The sequence below is a fragment of the Abramis brama genome (genome assembly GCF_963993115.1).
Source record: "Abramis brama genome assembly, chromosome: 3".
NCBI classification, from domain to species: domain Eukaryota; kingdom Metazoa; phylum Chordata; class Actinopteri; order Cypriniformes; family Leuciscidae; genus Abramis; species Abramis brama.
This window is the reverse complement of record NC_139965.1, coordinates 5,435,464-5,456,186: the sequence shown is the minus strand read 5'-3', so window position 1 is coordinate 5,456,186 and position 20,723 is coordinate 5,435,464. Positions and strand designations below refer to the sequence as shown.

The window sequence follows — 20,723 nt, the reverse complement described above, 5'->3', positions numbered from 1 at the left end:
GACCCAGGAGAGAACTACATTTTGGTATTTTATGTAGTTATTGTTTACTGTGTTTTAGGTTTGAATGATTTTCAAACCTGAACCAAACATATTTTTATTTGAAAATCAACAGTATTTCATTAGTCTTTAGTCTGTCAAAAAAAAAAAACAAAAAAAAAACAACAACATTAAAATCATGACCTCAAATGTCATTGTGAAAAAAACAAAAACAATGACTGTTGTAACAGTGTGTAAATCAGACCTTTCAGGCTATAGCCTAACGCTAATAAGTCTTATGCCAAAATGATTATTACAACTAAATTGTCGGTCATTAACTAAATAATTGTGTAGATGATTTGCTTTGTGTAACCCGACATCAGACATTAGTCCAAGTATTTTTTTGCACACAGTGCCGCGACCAATCAATCACTCTTTACAACTGGCTGCACATTCACTGTCCTCGCGGCTGCTCCAACTCGCGCTCGCTTATCAATGCATATCTAAATTCGTACCTGGGTCAATATCACTATAAAGTGCCTTTGGTGTCCTCATCAGAATCGCTCAGTCATCATGAACATAATGCAAAATAATGAAATTCTGAGGTTGTATTATAAATGGCCAAACACTTACACACATACAAGAACAATGATACGTCTCTTGAAATGTGTTTTTCTGATTTTATACCATTTTCTTTGATTTGATGTGTGCGATTTTGGCATGTCCCACACGCTGCTCAGCTAAATTCAGTGAGTGTAAAAAGTGGTTAAATTACATAAAATTAAAATACTTTTTTAATGTACTTATTGTCCTCAGCAAGCTATTTAATAAAACAAGTCATTTTGATTATTTATATTTTATGTTCATAATAATATTAAGCAGTTTGCATGTGTCCCTGAAATTGCTGTCCACCCTGTCATTATGGGGTAAACGCCCCTTTAAGAAACCAACTGATGTACTCAGTGACATCCCCTCCCCCATTTGGTCTTTCTTCAGTGGATGTAAAAACATCTGCAACACACACAGTAAGAATCTACACTTATATTTCCTAATTTTCATCATATTGTGTTTGTAGTTGCGTGTTGTCAAGCTTAACATGTCCACCCTGTCATTGTGAAATATTAGTTAATATAAAAACTTTTCATAAATTCTAAATATACATTTTAAACAGTGCACAGTCAGCTTCAATAGTGAATCAATTTGCTAACTGCTGTACACCATGTGCTCATTAAATACTAACTTTAGCCAAAAAATGTCCACCCTGTTCCATGACAGGGTGGACATGGTTCATGACAGGGTGGACATTTGCAACTCCTGAACATCAGTCTGAGCCAGGCCCCTCCTTCTTCTGTATTGGTTAAGGGTTTCTTGAAGTTCCTGTTTTTTTCTAATGTTCCCCCGTTCTAGTTCACCCATTAAAGCATTTGTCCACCCTGTCATGCCAAGTTCCACCCTGTCACTTTGTTGTCCACCCTGTCATTTTCAACTTTTATGATGAAAATTATCTAATTATTTTAACAAGTTAACAAAACCTTGTGTGTGGTTTCTTAATAAACAAATGAGGGCAGGTTAGTATTGTTTTAAAGTTTGACTAAATATCTTTGTTGTTAGATTTTATTTAGAATAGAATGTGCAACTATCGCATATTTTATTGGGCAATACATATTTAAGCAGTAACTTTATTATTATTAAAATACTTTTAATATTAACTAAAATGTTTTGTTGGGAAAGGGACACATTATCTTTCCACAGATCTACATTTTATAATCACTATGCAATGAAAATTTATTTATTCTACTATGAATTTGTCCATGACAGGGTGGACATATTTTATGGTTTGCTCGTATATTGTCAGCTTGCAGTTCATTTATAAAAAGTGCTGGAGCTTGACCAATATGCATTTCTAACAGCCTAATGTCTCCTTAATACAACACATATGAAGTTAAATGGAAAATCTCAGATTTTTTTTTGGAAATTGTGAAGGCTCAAAGGCACTTTATGGTGATTTTGACCCACCTACGGTATCTTTGTAGAACTTCAAAAAAGAGACAAAAAAGATGCTGCAGCCAATGAGCAGCCGGCGGGGGGTGCAGGACGACTCGACCTCCACGGACAGTTTTTAATGTTTTATCAGACAATAACTACTCAAGATTTTGCTTTAGTATAATTTTCGACACAATTAGGGCCGGATTCAGGATTTGGGACAACAGCTTAGATTTCGGGACTGTCCTGAATTTTTCAGGATGTCTGGTCACCCTATTTAAAGGTTACGTCTTATTTGTGGTGTATGCTGTGGGTTTTCTTCTGTCTTCCTGACCCTCTTGCAGTCTTGAGGAGAGCTATTTCCTACTTATGTGGATTTTATTATGGACACAGTTTAACATTTGATGGTCTGTGTTGTAGCAATAAAATTTAGATTTTTTTAAATATTTTTTTATTTTTTACAAAACTACATTTGTTGCCTAGAATCAAGTATTGTGATCTGTGGAGGGCTCCTCCTGCCTTAAATAAGGAGGTGGCGTAGTCAGCTTATATTTCCTACACAAGCTTAATTGTTATTTGCTAGTTTGACATGACAGAAGAAAACAGAAAGGTTTTGTGTAGGCTGTCAATGTTTTTATCTTTCATCAGCTTGAAAAAAAAAATCGTTCTGAAAGTGATTCCAACGATATTGTTCCTCTGTGCTACTATCGTTATAGTTGTGATGTAAGGTGTGTTGGACAGCGACTGCGGATGGATGTAACCGATCGGTGAGAGTTGCCGCGTGCATAGTGCAATTCACAATGCATCTCTATCAACAGACCATACGTTTCGCTTGCCCATACAGACTACTACGTAGCCAGCCATCACATTTAAACAGTTTTCAGAGTCCAGTAAATAAATGTGAGCTTACCGGTAGCCCTTTTGATCTTTTCCTTTCCCCATGAGTTTTAATTCTGTGATTCTTTAGCAATTTCTTCTTTCTTCTGCTGTTCTTAGCTGCGTTGCAAACCTGAACAAACTCGTGCCGCTTCTATTGTCTGAAGGTTTCTGGCGTGTACTGCTAATTAGTCTAATTTCGCTCACCTGCTGAGGCGCGCTGCGGAGCTGCACGCTCGCTGTTACGCGCATGTAGAAGCAAGGCCGCTGTCACATGCACCCGCACGCAGACACACCTCCCGGCAGATCGCCGCAACAGTGACCAAGAAGCTGGTGAAAAGGTGGGATGATAATGCGGTTGAGTCTCTACATGGCTTGAGGAAGCCACTGAAGTGGTTACCCACTATATCACTGTAGCGTCTGGACCAATCGGACACACACAAATTATTCATTTATTTAATGAATAATCCAGCAAACTCGCTGTGAAACCTTCACCAAAAACTAACATCCCAAATGAGGCTAACACACTGGCAGGACGGTGTCTTGTTACAGGGAACACAGAGAGTTTTTACGATCAGATAAGGTTTTAAGGGTGTTAAAGAATGTGGCCAAATGCAAGAGAAAGACCATGGAAAGACAGAAACAATCTGCTAAACAGACTCTCCTGCATTCATTTATTGATGAATTGACTAACATGAAATTAACATGCATTCCAGAACATTTTGAGAATGATTTACTGTTGTGTGTTTTGTCTTTTAATAATTCTGTTGATACTATGATCTCTTTGACACTATGTAGTTATTACAGGACTGACGGTCAATGTAACCCACTTATACCATGTTTGGTCTCGATAAATTGGTACTCTGAAGATCGAAATGATTGTGTACATGATATGCCAATAGCTGTGCAACTTATTAGTATTACAAGAATCATTCATAGTTGTGTCATCAAACACCAATTCAGCATGCCAGCCCGAGTGAGCACTCTTAAGACAAAGGCTTGTAAATCCTGGTGACAGAGGAAACTCCCGCCAGAAAATTCTACTGCCTTTTCTTCAATCCAGAAAAACTGCAACTTTACCATCATTGAATTGGCAACGATCAACTCCTGGCCTTCCTGGCACTTCAGGAGGCCGCACCAGCCAGCGTGCACTCAGCAGGCCAGGACAGCAGGCTTCGACTCACCACAGCCATGTGCTCGAAGCCACCATGCAAGCTCCGACCCACAACAGCTTCGGAACCACAAGATGGCAACTTGCACCATGACTTTTGACCCTCACGGACCCACCAACGGACCCACCAACGGACTCAGTTTTCAACCACTTCAAGAATTGTCCACGATTTGCAACTGACCATGCAAGTATTTAATGAGGTGCTATGAAATAAGCTGATGGTTCTTTTCATACTGAAATAGATCTTGCTCCATAGTTCTATTTCCTGTTTCCGGTTCCACATCACTCACCCCTTTACCTATGCATGTATGTATGGATGTATGAATGTATTTATGTTTGTTTAGTGTTAGTTATGTTTGTGATTTAGTTAATAAAACTTGTGCACAATTATGAATTTGATTTCTGATCCTCTGTTTGCATACAAAGTCCCTTTTTTGATCCTGTTACATGCTCTAATTGCCGTACACGATAAGAAATAATAATTTTTCAGTGACCCTGAAAAACAAGACAAGATTTTTCCTGGAATAAATGAATAATCGAAGAGTTCATTGGAACTGATTAATTGATTGTAATATTAATTTGGCTTACCTCAAAGTTAATCTAATTAACTGACCCAAATATTAATAAATAATCATAATTGGTAATTATGGATTATTATTAATATTTCCCCTTTGAGCTAATATTGTTACATCACCTTCTGTGAGGATATGATTGTCCCGCAAAAGGTATTCTCTAACAATAAACCCTGGATTACAAAAGCACTGAAAACCACTCTTAATGAAAAAAGAAAATAGCATTCAACTTAGGAAACAGAATTGAGTCCAAACTCATCTAAAATAGACTGAAAAAAAGAAAAGAAAAGATATAAGGAGAGAGTTGAGAAACTCTTTCGGGAAGGCAAAGCTAGGGATGCCTGGCGAGGCGTTAAAACACTGGCTGGCCTCCCCATTAACAACTCAGCATTATCCGGGACAAGAGACTCATGGCAACATGGCAGAGGACCTTAACCAATTCTACTCCAGGTTTGACCCGTTTGATTATTCACAAGAGAGGAAGGAGCTAATAGATGAGCTCACTCCTATGATGTCTGGCCAAGCAAATCTGGAGTTGCGGCAGGAGGAAGTGGAACTCATGCTGAAGAGGATGAAACCTAACAAAGCACCAGGACCTGATCAGATCTGTGGTTGGTTGCTAAAGGCCTGTTGCAGCCAGCTGGCAGGTGTCTTCTGTTATCTGTTCAGTCGCTCTCTCTCAGAACATTCAATTCCATCAACCTGGAAATCCTCAGTCATCTGCCCAATAGCCAAAAAGAGCAATCCCACTTGCAACAATGATTACCGGCCTGTGGCATTAACATCTCTGGTAATGAAAGGCTTTGAAAGGCTTATTCCTTCCCAGCTTCAGGAGGAGGTCAGTTTGTACGTTGACCCCCTTCAGTTTGCATACAAACGGCACAGAGGTGTGGATGATGCCATATTAACACTGCTACATGGCACTTATTCCTATCTTGAAAAGCCCAGGTCATTCATTAGACTGGTATTTGTGGATTTCTCGAGTGCTTTTAATACAGTGCAACCTCACCTGATGGGACAAAAATTGCTCCAAATGGGCGTGAACCCGCACCTTATTCTATGGATCCTGTCTTTTCTGACAGATAGACACCAGAGGGTCCGAGTCAACGGTCACCTCAGTTCGTCTAAGACAGTATCCACCGGAGCCCCACAAGGCTCTGTAATCTCATCGGTTCTGTATACACTATACACTAATGACTGTAGGAGCAATAACCCAGGTATAATATACATTAAATATTCTGACAACACTGTGATCATGGACACCACTAATTCACTACAAGAGTTACAGACTGAGATGGACATTTTTGCAGAGTGGTGCAAGCAGAGCTGTCTTGGCCTGGTTGTTGACTTCCGTAAGGATGTTTCCTTCATTCCCACTTTGTTAGTCAACAACCAGCCAATAGAAAGGGTTGAATCATATAGATACCTTGGGACAATACTTGATCACAAACTTACCTTCCAACTAAACAGTGAAAACATTTTCTCTAAGTGTCAGCAGCACCTCTTTTTTTTTTTTTTTGTGGTAAAAAAAAAGAAGTCTACACAGACGCGCTACGCTAAAACACTACGTGAACCAACTCAAGGCCCAGAGAGAAGGAAATGAATAGTGGAATAAAGTCGTTATTTTTGTTGTTTTTTTGCGCACAAAAAGTATTCTCGTCGCTTTATAAACTTAAGATTGAGCCACTGTAGTCACTTGGACTATATTAACAATGTCTTTAATGCATTTTCTGGGCCAGCAAGTTATAATGTCTTAGAAGCCTATGGAGGAGTGATCCAGCTCTCAGATTTAATCAAAAATATCTTAATTTGTGTATCTTAATTTGAAGATGAACGAAGGTCTTACGGGGTTGGAACAACATGAGGGTGAGTAATTACTGACAGAATTTTCATTTTTGGGTGAACTAACCCTTTAATGACATCTGGAGGTTAAAGCATCTTAATGAGACTCTGTTTTCCTGGGTCAAACCTAATAGATCCTCTAAGTCACAGACTTTTGGCTTATTACTGAGGAGGAACATTCTGAGTTTGCCACTAATGTTTCCATTTCTGCCACACCATTGACAGATCATTTCTTATTGCCTTATTTCTTTCATTTTGACACCAACAATAAAACATACCTTTAGAAAAGATTACTGGAAGTTTAATGAGGAACGTTCAAAGGATAAAGATTATTGTAGTCAAATAAGAAATTTGATTATTGAGATTAAAGATGACCTCACCTTAACTTCTAATCGGAATAAATGGAAATATATATTTGTTCATGTCTGATATGGCCGATTTAACTAAATCCCATGGGGAGTCGAAAGTTAGATTTGTTAGCTGGAATGTCAAAGGCCTAAATAGCCCAATCAAAAGAGGCAGAATTTTTGCATACTTAAAAAAATTTAAATCTGAAATAATATATTTACAGGAAACCCACTTACGCATTGTCGATCATCTCAGAATTAGGAAACCATGGGTGGGGCAAGTTTTCCACTCTAACTTTAACTCTAAGGCAAGGGGAACTGCCATTTTGATACACAAAAGCATCCAATTTACTGCCTCTGCTTCTATTGTAGATCCTCAGGGAAGATATGTTATAGTCTCTGGGATATTATATAATGTTCCTGTCGTATTAGTTAATGTATATGCGCCTAACTGGGATGATGTGAGTTTTATTAATAAGCTAGTCTCTTTATTGCCAGACCTAAACTCCCATCTTATGATTTTTGGTGGTGACATAAACTGCGTAATGGATCTGTCCCTTGACCGCTCTAATCCCAAATCTTTATCCCATTCTAAGATGGCCCAAGCCTTATCTACATTTATAGAGCATGTAGGGACGGTTGATCCTTGGCGATTTCAGTTTCCACACAGCAAAGAATATTCCTATTTTTCACATGTTCATCACTCCTATTCAAGAATTGATTACTTCTTTATTGATAAATCTCTCCTTCCTTCTGTTGGACAAATTGAATATCTACCTATTGTGGAATCAGACCATGCTCCTTTGCAATTAGACCTTATTTGCAATTTGAGGTATAACGAACGGCCTTTGTGGAGACTAAACACGGCCTTGTTATCAGATCCTGCGTTTTGTACATTTGTATCAACAGCTATAGACAATTTCCTATTACATAACAGGTCCGAATCTATTACAGCATCTACATTGTGGGAGACACTTAAAGTAGTTATTAGGGGAGAAATAATTTCATATATCTCAACTCTCAATAAAAAACGTAAACAAAAACTGGACGATCTAATTGATTCTATAAGAAGGGTAGATTACCTCAACTCTACATCTCCGTCACCTGAACTTTATAAAGAGAGGTTGAACCTTCAAGTTCAATACAATCTGTTATCAACAAATAAAACTGAATGGTATTTATCACGTTCTAAAGGTTATATTTATGAACATGGAGAAAAGGCAGGTCGACTTCTAGCCCACCAGTTAAAATCTAAAGCTGCCTCTCAACTTATACCTCACATTTCGAACAGTAATAATGATTTAATAGTTAATCCAATTGAAATTAATAACACTTTTAAAAACTACTTCTCAAATTTGTATACTTCTGAAAGCCCTGAATCTAACTCTGAAATTTTTTAATTTTTAAACAATATAGATATACCCACCCTCAATTCTGTGCAGAAAACGTCTCGGTTACGTATGTAACCCTCGTTCCCTGAGTTTAGGGAAGGAGACGTGTCGTCAGGGGAGTTCCCTGGCGAATAGGGTTGTTCCGATTCCGATACTAGTATCGGAAATGCCGCCGATACCAATACAAATTCTGGCATCGGTATCGGCGAGTACATCTACCCATGTACCGATCCGATACCATTTTATTAAACAATACCTAGTTATGCACGCTAGCTTTGCTTTACGCTGCAAATCGGAGATCAATTCTTCTTCGCTGCTCTAAACAGTGGTTGCTTGTGGCAACACAGGAAGTTGTGCTGTTGCCACCACTGTTTAGAGCAGCGAAGAAGAAATGAAAATGCAAATGTTCAAATGCAGGCGCGCGGCAAGCGCATAATGTAAGAGACGCTGGCGCCCAACATCAAATGGCAAACGTAATGAAAACGGAACAAAACTGCGCTACTTGTTATTTTGTGCTTCACGGACCATTAAACAGTTTGGAACAATGCAGCGCGAGCCGATCTTGATCAAGCTAACTGTTACACTGTTGCTACACAGCGCTAAGAGATCCAGTGAAGAAAGCATTTGAATTCGCCACTGAAGTAATAACATCGCTGCGAGATCTACGTTAGTGAGAAGCATTCACATTCTCCGTTATTAACGGATCAAACAGCGCTGACGTGGAAATCAGGAACATTGTGCTTTCAAGTAACGTTACGTTGGTTTTATTTTGACATTATGAATAAAATTGCTGCCCTCAAATGTTAATCTGAAATAAAATAAACCTTTGTTTATAACTTAACTACTACAATATTACATTTCATTTTTTTTATAAGGAGCTGTTTTTGTTTTATATGTCAATTATAGCTCCATCATTGCTCAAAGTAAAAAATGATCATACTTTATGATGTTAATAAAAAAATAAAAAATGTAAATCAAGGAAATTTCTCTGGCATTTCTTTCTTTTTGCTGTATTGAAAACGTACCGAACCATGACACCAGTGTATGGTATCGAACCGAACCGTGAATTTTGTGGACCGTTACACCCCTATTATTCATATATCATTTTTTAGATTCCTAGATTTATTTGTTGCACTTTTTTATACAGTTATATTGTAAAACTAAAATACCTTTTATAAAATAATTCTATCAATTCATACAGGGCTAGTATGAATTGCAGCTGTATACACACCCAGGTATCGGAATCGGTATCGGGGAGGAAAAAAGGGTATCGAAACATACATGAAGTGCAAGTAACAATAAGAGGAGAAGATGACATGACTCACCGTGTCTGTTGACTGATCCTACTCACCTAAGTTGTTTGATGAACTCGTAAAAGGCGCGTGAGAAATTTTTTTTTTAAAAAAATAAAGAGCGGACGGATGGCACGCTAACAGGCTAGCGAATTACTAGCATGTTGTGCTAGCAATAACGATTTAGATTGAAGCTAGCGATGTCAGGTTAATGTGTGATGTTGAGTAAGTTATATTTAGCAGTATAAACAACAAGGAATGATAGTAAATAATGATTCAAAACAGAAAGATATAGCTCAAAAATGGTCATGGCAAGTGGATTCACAAAATAAATGTTCACACCTGCTACACTTGCATGACGTTTTTTCTTGTATTTGGCCCAAGTGTTCAAGTGGGCATGAAGACCGCAAGTGTGTGTAGAACTTCTGATTATCTAAGTTGACACACTTATGGTGTTGTAAAAATACAAGTGTTTACAGAGCTTTATTTTGATTCTCACATCTTTGCATTTTTAAATAAACCTCTAAGTGTCTGTACAGCAGTGCCTATGTAACACGATTTACTAGTAATGATGGTACTTTTAATTAAGTGATAAAAGCATTTGCAAATGTTGTAAAATTTACACATACTCATGTTTGCACCAGTAAAATGTGCTCACTTATAGCCTGTTGCGTGCACATACTCTCTAGTGGCCAAGTGTGGGTATTTGGACAGACCCCATGTTTGAGTTTCTCTGTTTTGGGCCACTTTTATCTGTTGCTGTTTGAACTGAACAGAGAAGGGTTGAGTTCAGTAGTGAAGACTGGTGATACTGGTTACTGAGAGCCTTTAAAAAACCCATGTTTGAGGCTCCAGTCAAAGAGAAAGAAACGTGTGAGATAAAGGAGTGAGTTTGACCAGTGATGGAGTTTGGGGCTTGAGGGTTTGAAGCATTAAAAAAGACATAATGAAGAGTAAGGGAAGACTAGTTGCTCCTGCTTGCTGCTGTTGCGTTGGTTTGCGTCTGTAAGCTTTCTTCATTCTTTCCGTCCGCCAGTGACACACTAGAGTGAATCTGAGTAGACACAACACAGATAACACACCGCTACACACTTAGACAAATGGTGAAGTGCAAAGATCGCAAGAATGGAACGGCCATTTATGTCAAGATGAACAGGGATGAAACACGAGTTATGCAGTCCAGCAATATCATTAAAGCTGCTGTTTAGTTGTGAATGTTCAAATGTAAATTGTAAATGTTCATATCATTTTTGAAGGTCCATATTAATATAGATTAACACTGACACAGACGTCAATATGCAAATATAGAGAAACAGAGGAAGACAAACACAAATAAGGAGGAAGTAAAATATGAAAATTAGTTTACACAAATGATGTGATGAGCTGAATGAGGGATGAGAGCAGATATAATAATAGCGTAGTGTAAATCTGCAGACAGAAACATCAGACTCAGGACAGAAACACACGACCTCTAAAGTAAGAACATGTTCATTCTTCAAACACAATTACACTTTCAGATGTTAATATTGTCTGGATGATTATGTACAGTGAATTCATGCTGCTGTTGAGATACTAAATGAAATTGTCATATTTTACTTCAAAATGAATCTGGGAATGTTTGAGTTTTTCAATGTGTTTTTCCTCAGAAATGGACCAAACTCTATATTTGATTCTTCTTCTCATTGGTGAGTGTGTTTGTTGTATTATTTATGGTTTATAGTTTCATCAGGTTTGACCCTGTTATGAAAAGCATTAAATCAAACGCTCTCTTTCACAGCTCTCTGCTCCGTATCTGAATGTGTTCAGCGTCAGTATCACTTTATAAACGTGTTGAAGACCTGGACTGAAGCTCAGAGATTCTGCAGAGAGAATTACACAGATCTGGCCACCGTTGACAACATGAACGACATGAACGAGCTGAACAAGAGTGTGAATGGTGGAGTTGATCAGTATATCTGGATTGGGCTGCAGAGGACGAGTGTTGATAAATGGCAGTGGTCTTCAGGTGAACCTGCGCTCTATCTGAACTGGAGACCTGGACAACCTGATGGCAGAGAAGAGTGTGCTTTCATGAGAAATGGAGAATGGCATGATTGGCCATGTAGTAACAGCCTGACTTTCATCTGCAATTCATCTAACAGTAAGTGCAGCTCCATACAATCACAATAAACATTCATTTATAAAAGATACACCATAAACTGTACTGTCAAATCTAATTAGTTAGACTTACTTAAAAGCATACAAACTAATTGCCTTACAAAAAAAAAAAAAAAAAAAAAAAAGTAAAGTGAAATAGGAAAAGTATGTTGTACTGACAAAAGCTTAGTTAGAATAGTTCAGTTATACAAGAGTTCCAGTAACTAAAAAAGAACTGAGAGTACTTGATAATTTACTGCGCTACTGGACAACCTGAAGGCAGAGATTATTGTGGAATAATGTCAAATGAACAATTTCATGATGTGTCATGTAGTGATAATCATCATTTCGTCTGCAACAACAGTGAGTGCAGCTATTTAAAACTACCGTTCATTTATAGATGCACCATATACCAAATATGACGGCTTAAAGACAATTTCTACTAACACATATAGTCTTAACCTATAAATTAAAGGTAGAGTAGGCAATTTCGGAGAGGCCAGCAATATCAAGTTAGCTTTGAAAGCATGAGATCCCACTCTCCCTTCAGAGTCTCCAAACCCACGGCTCCTTTAAAACACAAGAACACATACAGCAGAGTCGGCTAAGCGTCACAAGCAAGGTTATAATCGTAAACGAAAACCTCCATCTCTCTGTCACTCAAGCGCACACACACACACACACACACACACACACACACACACACACACACACACACACACACACAGCCCCTCCCCTCCGTGCACACGCGTCTCCATGAAAACGAGTGTTCGTTGAAAGCAGGTTTGCGAAAGGTTGGTATTGTGAACACCTTTACACAATCACACATTAAAAAGTGGTATGAAAAATATTTTAAATTCTGAATACAATTTTGCCAGTGTGTTAATGTCGACCCGAGAAGTGATTGCACCTTCTTTAGAAAGTTAACTAGTCGCGAGTTTGAGGTAAAATGCAGTTAGGTTGTCGATGTCAAAACACTATAAGCTGTGATTCTGTCATTTTTTTACTCTTACAATGTTTGCTGCTTCAATCCAGATGAGTATTGAATTGGGTACATTTAGTTTAGGCAGTAGCGGTTTTTGGCACGGGCGAACCGGGCAATCGCCCGGGGCGGCATTTTTTGGGGGGGCGGCGCCGCCGGCACGAGCAGAAAAAAAATAAAATAAAATAAAATCCGCGCCGCGAAGCGGTTTTCTATTATCTATCATTTCACTGTGTGGGGATCCATATAGTTATCTAAGTCAGTCACACCTCGACTTTCTTCCAAATAACGCACATTTCATTCATAATATTATAAATACAGGCCTCTATATTTCCTGCACATTTTTGTTTTTCTGAATAGTCTGAATGGCTAATAAAAATAGGTAATACAAAACGATTACTTGGTCACCACCACCAAGGTGAATTGGTTTAGTCTTGACTTCTGGTCGTGACTCGTCGTGAGTGACAGTTGGTATGGGGGGGAACAGGGGAAATCTGTTGATTGTCGATGTGGAGTGCCAAATAAGAGATGGACAAGAAAGGTCAAAGCCATCAGGTGCCCAATTTAGAAACGAGCGAAAGATAAAGGTATGCAACTATGTTTTCTCTGTATCCATGTCATGAATGAAGGGGCAATATTAATTGGTGGGTATAACTCTTATTTATTAGTCTTTTTGCTATGATTCTTGCTATGCTTAACAATAATTCGGTTTTAACTCAAACACGAGATCTAATTTCACCATAATATTGTGCTTAACAAAACTGTTACAAGTTCAGTTATTACACTGCAAAAAATGCTTTTCTTACTTAGTATTTTTGTATTGTTTCCAGTCCAAATATCAAACATTTCTTAAATAAAGATGCATAACGTTATTTTACTAAAGTAGTAAAATGACATAAGATATTAAGTCTTGATTTCTGGGGAAATAAATAAAAATTTAGTTTTTGCTTAAAACAAGCAAAACATGATCTGCCAATGAAGGGGGTCTCGCCCAGGGTGTAATTCAATGTAGAACCGCCACGGAGTTTAGGGTGTGAAAATTTTACAGCTGTGGGATTTGTATAGGGTGTGAATTTTGTATAGATGTGTAGATTTTTGGTACGAGGTAAAGAAATTTCAATGTTAATTAATGATGTCAAGTACAACATATGCAGTTTTGTATTGCTATTCAACTGCAATGATTTGCCATAGAGATGCTGCACATGCATCTAATGCTGCAGTCCAATTCATTGAGTAGCCTAGTTCATTTTGAGATGGTTCATCTTAATGTGTCATTATTTCTCAGATTGAGCTCCCTGACACTCTGACAGCAATGTCTTGTGTGGCTCAAAAATGGGTTGAATACATGCTGTTCATGTACGTCTTCTTTAGTCTGTTGGCTATAGGGTTTTTCCTGGCACACGTCACTTACACATTTTGCACTTACTGCGGAGTCTAGTGTAGACTGTTCACATATGTACTGGTGTTATTGTTGAATACATATTTCTAAAATTGTATGATGTTTTTGTTGAGTTATTATTACACAATACTTTGTTCTGACCTTTTTTAATCTTGCCCCTGACAAACAACCTACATTTAAAAAAAAAAAAGACTAAAACTAATAAAAAACTAAACTAAAACTAAGCATTTTGACACGTGACACTAATGTAGTTATTTTCATGTTTTGCCTTTGGATTTATTATAAAATAGCTATAATAACAAATCATTAATGCTAATAAAATAATGCATTAAATACTTTTAAATATTTTTAGATTTAATTAAAAAAAATCTAATTGGCAGATTTTTAAACATTGCTTTAACCCTCTGGAGTCTGAGCTGTTTTCTGGGCCCTGGAGGTGTTCTGACATGCCTTGACATTTGTGCTTTTTTCAGTTATTTATAAACATATTAATGGCAAAGGTGTAAATTCACTCTATATAGCACAAACAGGGCTACCAAAATATCTGATCAACATGCATGTATATGTTTGAATTTTTAAGAGAATAATGTTTATGCGTGGTTATTGGAAAAAATAAAAATGAAAGTTGCAGAAATAAGGCCACAAAACACATACTAAATGTGTGGCAATAAGACTTTTGACTAATGGATGTCGTCGCCTATAGTTTTTTCTTCAAAATTATGTGAAAATAGTCTTGCTTTATCGTTCACATAAAACCATACATTGATTTAAATTGATGTAAAACAGGTTTTGCTTGGAAAGCCAATATGCGAGGGGGGCGTGAACGAGGAGTGGTTTACACCTTAGAATACAATGTCCCACCCACTCTGCATAATAATTAGCCATTCATTCAGGTGTGAAACTGACTGAGCCACAATGCAAGGACAAAAGATATATTTAGAAGAAGTAGAGTAACTACTCATTCAGAGACTGGAATACTGGTGAACCTGATAATGTTGGAGGTGTTGAAAACTGTACAGTGATCAGACCAAATGCTCAGGGTCAATGGTTAGACTTCTCTTGCAACAAACAATTTCCTTTTGTGTGTCATGAAGGTGAGCAGATCCTCACAAACACACACAATCCATCCATCACCTCCAGATCTCTTAAAGTTCACGCTACATGTCTGACATGACAGATTCCTCCACAGTGTTTGTTCTGCATGTTGTTTTTGATCAGTCTCTCTCTAGTTTTTGCTTGTGGTTTGTTTTGTGTCCAGATAAACTGATTCTGATCAAAGAGACTCTGACGTGGCCTGAAGCTCTGAGATACTGCAGACAGAATTATACGGATCTGGTCTCGGTTCATTCAGTCGAGATGCAGCGTCATGTGATGAATGTGGTTAAACGTGCGTCTACTGAGGCGGTGTGGTTGGGTTTACGTCACTCCTGTACTGTGGGCCTCTGGTTCTGGGTGAGCAGAGAGACCGTGTGCTTTCATAACTGGGCTCCAGGAGAGGAGAACTGTGTGTCTGGAGTGAGATCTGGAGCAGTTCAGTCTGGAGGAGATCAGCGCTGGATCAGCCGTCCTGAACACGACAAACTCAACTTCATCTGCAGCAGGAGTGAAGGATATGTTTGTGTTCTTACATAACTGGCAAATGTTTTTTTTTAACTGGCAAAAGCCTTTTTGTATTGTTTTAATCATCAGATAATGTGCTTATTTCAGTACAATGAAATTAATTTCTGTAATTTAAAAGTATCATATGAGTCTTTTCTCTATCAATGTAATGTTCTTTGGGTAATTAAAATACTAATGTGCACTATATGTTTTAAAGACCCCATGACATCAACATGAGTTTTCATCTGTGGCTTTTAGAAACATTTACATATTTATTCTCTTCTGAAAAAACGGCTCATTATTTTTACAGACCGTTCAGTCAAATATACTTGCTGTTAAATAGAAAGTAAGGTCATGATTCGAGGATGTGGCTCAATGCATATTGGCTGTTTAAAATAAAATAAATGCAAAGCACAAGCCACGTCAGTTGATTTCATGGGATCTTGTTATTCTGGTGGTGTGGCTTCTTTCTTCTCCTCACTCCTGTGTTTTGCACTAGTCATATATTTACTAATTACTTATTTAAAATATGATTGTGAGCATCTATATGTGTCTCAAAATTAAATATTGTTTATTCTTAACGCTACAATATGTATTTTTTCGCCACTAGGGGTCGCTAACCTCTAACAGTAACAAAGGCGTAGGTTGATGACGCAGTGATAAGAGGAATCATGGAACTTGCCGTCATGCTGATGGATCTAATAATGTTTGTGGATGTGTGAATACATTCATGTTTTTTATTACATGGCTTGGTTTAATTCTAATGTAGAATGCATAGAATTATTTCTTATAGATATCAGACCGCTGCTAAGTATAACACACCGTTGCCATGAAAAACAGAGCGTTGCTATGGACGCAGGATTCTAACCGTAGAGACGGAACAGACTATTTTCTTTAGTGGAAGCAATACAATCGTTTTTAAATCAATAAACTCCTTTTTAAATCAATATTTTGTGTCAAATTATTGATTTATTTGGTAGGTAGCCATGTAATAAGTGGGATAATGTAGAGCGAGGCGGTTGTTATAGCGAATACAAGCCCTTCAGGATTCAAGCTCCGCGTCAGGATCCTGATCAGCCTGTCGGAGTTGTATTCGCTATAACAACCACCTCGCTCTACATTATCCCTTACTTAACATGACTGTGGTATGACGTAGGGCGCGATTGCTAATGAGAGACAGACACACAAGTCCCGTGGATATTAAAGGAATGAGGATATTTCATTCAACCGAACTATCCACAAGTGCTGAATCACTACTCACACAGGACAGTTTATTTGACGAATTAAACTTGTGAGGTAACACAGCGCTGTTTCACTTGGTCTAACGTTACACTATCACACTAAACTGCATTTGAGTGTGTTGAAAGTTATAATGTTATTTATTCTGTTAGTTTGTTGACTATATGAGACTTGCAGTAAGCTAGATCATAGGTCTCGTCAAGTCTTAAAGCTCTGTCAAGTCCAAGTTTGTCGAGAAACTCTCGCCATCTCGAAAACGACATGCCAATATTGATCATCGTTTTAGTTGTCCTTTTGTCCCAAAGTCTGCTTGCAATGGTCAATAGTGATTGAACGAAACAACAACAGCGTGAGCGTGCCGCTAAACATTAGCCATGGTTACTGTGGCAGTACGAGCAGAAACCAGGAATAACGCGGATATTACGTCATTGACAGGCGACAAGAAACGGGCACTGTTTAAAATTTTGAATTTCTTGGAAACATTTAGGATAATTGATACTCAATTGAAAGAAATATATAACACTATGCAAGTGGTTTTTGGATATTTTGATACAAAATTCTTACATATTGTACCTTTAAAGAAAAACTAATAGTTGAGTATAAAGTATCTTGTGTGCCATGTGAATAGTGTCGGGGTGTGGCGGCCTCAGCTCATTAGAGATAATGAAGGGACTGTACATCTCCATGGTTTCAAACGGATTACATAAACTGAGAATATTTATTTTTTATATGAATTACTTCATTTAAAAGAAGACAATTCAAGCTTTATAAAGACATATCTCTCGTGAAAGTGTGGCAAGCATTCACTGAGTTACAGTTCATTTTCTGAAGCGTGTCAGAATGGACTTCACTGACAGAAAGACGGCAGAACTCGCATCATGTTTTTTTTTAATTTTTGCGAAAAGCACAACAGTGTACACACAAAGTAGACACTTAACACAATCAAATGATGTATAACACTTATATCATTACTATGAACAGTCAAATCCTATACTGAATGCCGCTAAAAATAGGTCAGATATATGCGGTGCTTGCCTTGCATTATGATCTCTCTACAACTAACGTCCAGACACACTGAAAAAAAAAAAAGTAAAATGTACTTAATATTTATTTCGCATACTTTTGAAGTAAACTTTTAACTAAATACACTCATAACTAAGTTAACGAAGAAAATAAGTAACTTTACCTTTGCCAGTAAAAGTTGTTGAATAATTTGTACTAAGTGGAAGTTCAGTTTGTAATACTTTTTACTCAAATAATATAACACAGAATTACACCACACTTTTAAACTGTATGCTTTACTTAGTAACATCTATATAAATAATACATTAGATATAGTGCAGACACCATATCTACATAATAGAAGTAACGCTGTACTCACCCAAACACAGAGACCTCAATATTTGGTACACGATACACAATGAGGATAGTCAAGTCACCTTTATTTAAATAGTTGTTTCAAAGCAGCTTTACAGTGATAGCAGAAAGATAATGCAACAAAGTTTGTTTCTGCTGTTCAAGTTCATTGACGGTATCATTCGATGGATCGTTTTTGAGTAGAAAATGAACCCCAGATGTCACAAAAAAGCAAGTCACTAAACCTAAACTGTAGGATAAAACTGTATAAACAAAATCATTTTTTATCATATTATTGCACTTATTATTAACCAGTTAGGCTTTATTTCTGTCATACATCTATAGAAGCTCTTGTTGAGAATTAAATGTTGATGTTTTATTGAAAATGTTTGGTTTCATGTCACCATTATGGTGATCAGTGTTTGTGTAGTTGTGCTCTTGTCCCTTGACCTTTTTAATATTAGTTATTCTTTGACTGCTGCAACAAAATGTGAGCAGGTGATGGTGATGTAATCATCATTTAGTGACCTGATTCCATCATTTTATCTAATTATAATCTTTGATTAAGTAAGTGTGTTATTAATTTTATATTATTGATTGTAGCATCCCTTATATATGGAAGCTTATGTGTAGCAATATTCAATTTGAAATGTAATATGCAAAATGACAATGCAATATGTAAAATGGCAATGCATTTCTGTATTTAAATTTTAATTTTCCCATCATTTGTGCAACGTTTGGTGCAAAATGAAAATGAAAATTCAATTATATAATTTACATTTGCCATTTCATACACTAGTTTTAATATGTAAATTGAATACATTTTAACGCTTTATAAGTTGCAAAATTAAAATTAAAATGTATTACAGAAATGATTAGATATGTTTAACATGGTCAAGCAAAAACTGTGGCAAAATTGTAATTTAAATGTAATTTTTTCTTAATTGCATTTACACTCACAGTTAAGACGGGGCGGGCACGTGATCGGCTCAGAATGCATTTTCAAATTGCACATTCAATTTTGCTACATTCATTGCGGGACACTTAATGGAAATGCAATCGCAAGTGTCTTAACTGTGAGTGTAAATGCAATTAAGAAAAAATTACATTTAAATTACAATTTTGCCACAGTTTTTGCTTGAACATGTTAAACATATCTAATCATTTCTGTAATACATTTTAATTTTAATTTTGCAACTTATAAAGTTAAATTATGTATTCAATTTACATATTAAAACTAGTGTATGAAATGGCAAATGTAAATTTTATAATTGAATTTTCATTTACATTTTGCACCAAACGTTGCACAAATGATGGGAAAATTAAAATTTAAATACAGAAATGCATTGCCATTTTACATATTGCATTGTCATTTTGCATATTACATTTCAAATTGAATATTGCTACACATAAGCTTCCATAGTTATACAGCAATATGAGCACACAGGCATCAAAAATCAGCATATGAATCTCAACATGTTGATGATCAACAAAAAGTTTCATGCTGCAATGCATGCTGGGTGCCACCATGTGTGACGTGCCTCTGAGCCCGTCCTCCTCTAGCCGGCTGTGTGTTGGGACTCATAATGTGAAACACCTGCAGAGAATTATAAAAGGTTTTGGTTCTCTGACTTCACTCTCTTCGGTTGCCCTTTCGTCTTCTGTTGGCCCTTTGTTATTTGTTTGATATCATTCATTTGCTTCATGTATTAGTTTAGTTTGGGGATTTATGTTTGCAGGCCTGTATGTATGAGGGAACATGTCTTTAATATGTTGTGCTGTAAATTACGTTGATTATTCTTTATTTACGTTGATGTTCCGAGCGGAATGTTTTCCATGGCTGTGTTTTTCTTATTTAGTTATGAGTTTTAAACTTTATTTTTATAAATAAATACTTTTTGATTCGCTTTTGTTCTTGTTGCCTCCTTCATTTGTCGTGGCTCTGAGCCGGTCGTGACTCCATGGTACAAAACTCCCAGCATGCACTGCAGCATTAATAAATGCAGCTGAATAGTCTTACTGTTTTATTTGTTTTTATTTTTGCTGTTGTTTTGTGACTTTCTGTAGCCTGCTTTGTGATGTTCAGAGTGTATATTTTTGTGTTAGTTGGTTTGATTGTCACCATTGTTGAGATTCATGTGCTGATTTTTGATGTCTGTGAAGTAATTCTTTGTTTGTTGTAGTTTCACAGTGGTGGTAATGTAGAATTTAAGTGTGTTTGTTAGAGCCATAATATACATTGTGTTGTTAGATTATTACTCATTGTACTTGTATTTTTTACAAAGATTAAGAATGTTTATACTGTAATTATTTATGCTTTTGTTATGTCCTTGCTAACTGATGAGGGGATTAAGACGTCATACCCGTGTGGTGGGTAGTAGCAAGTGACGGAGCGATACAGTTTTTTGACCGCCGTTCCATATTTTGTTGTTATATAAAGTTAAAAGGTTGTTCTTGCTTTGAAGTATAAAATAAACAAGAATGAAAAAGGAATATAACGACTTGGATGAGTGGGTCGCATCAGACTGGTTGCTTTGAACGAATGGTACATATTGTAGAAGG

General features: G+C 36.9%; 1 protein-coding gene across 1 annotated transcript; it reads left to right on the top strand.

Moving 5' to 3' along the window:
- Positions 1-4,915: 4,915 nt before the first annotated feature.
- On the top strand, positions 4,916-15,599 carry LOC311079869 (uncharacterized protein; the record flags this gene model as incomplete). Its single annotated transcript, XM_084109594.1, has 7 exons — positions 4,916-5,465; positions 5,661-5,795; positions 11,097-11,135; positions 11,228-11,590; positions 11,921-11,949; positions 14,917-15,061; positions 15,226-15,599. The coding sequence occupies 7 exons, from the start codon at positions 4,916-4,918 to the stop codon at positions 15,597-15,599; spliced, it is 1,635 nt and encodes a 544-aa protein (XP_083965720.1).
- Positions 15,600-20,723: the final 5,124 nt, after the last annotated feature.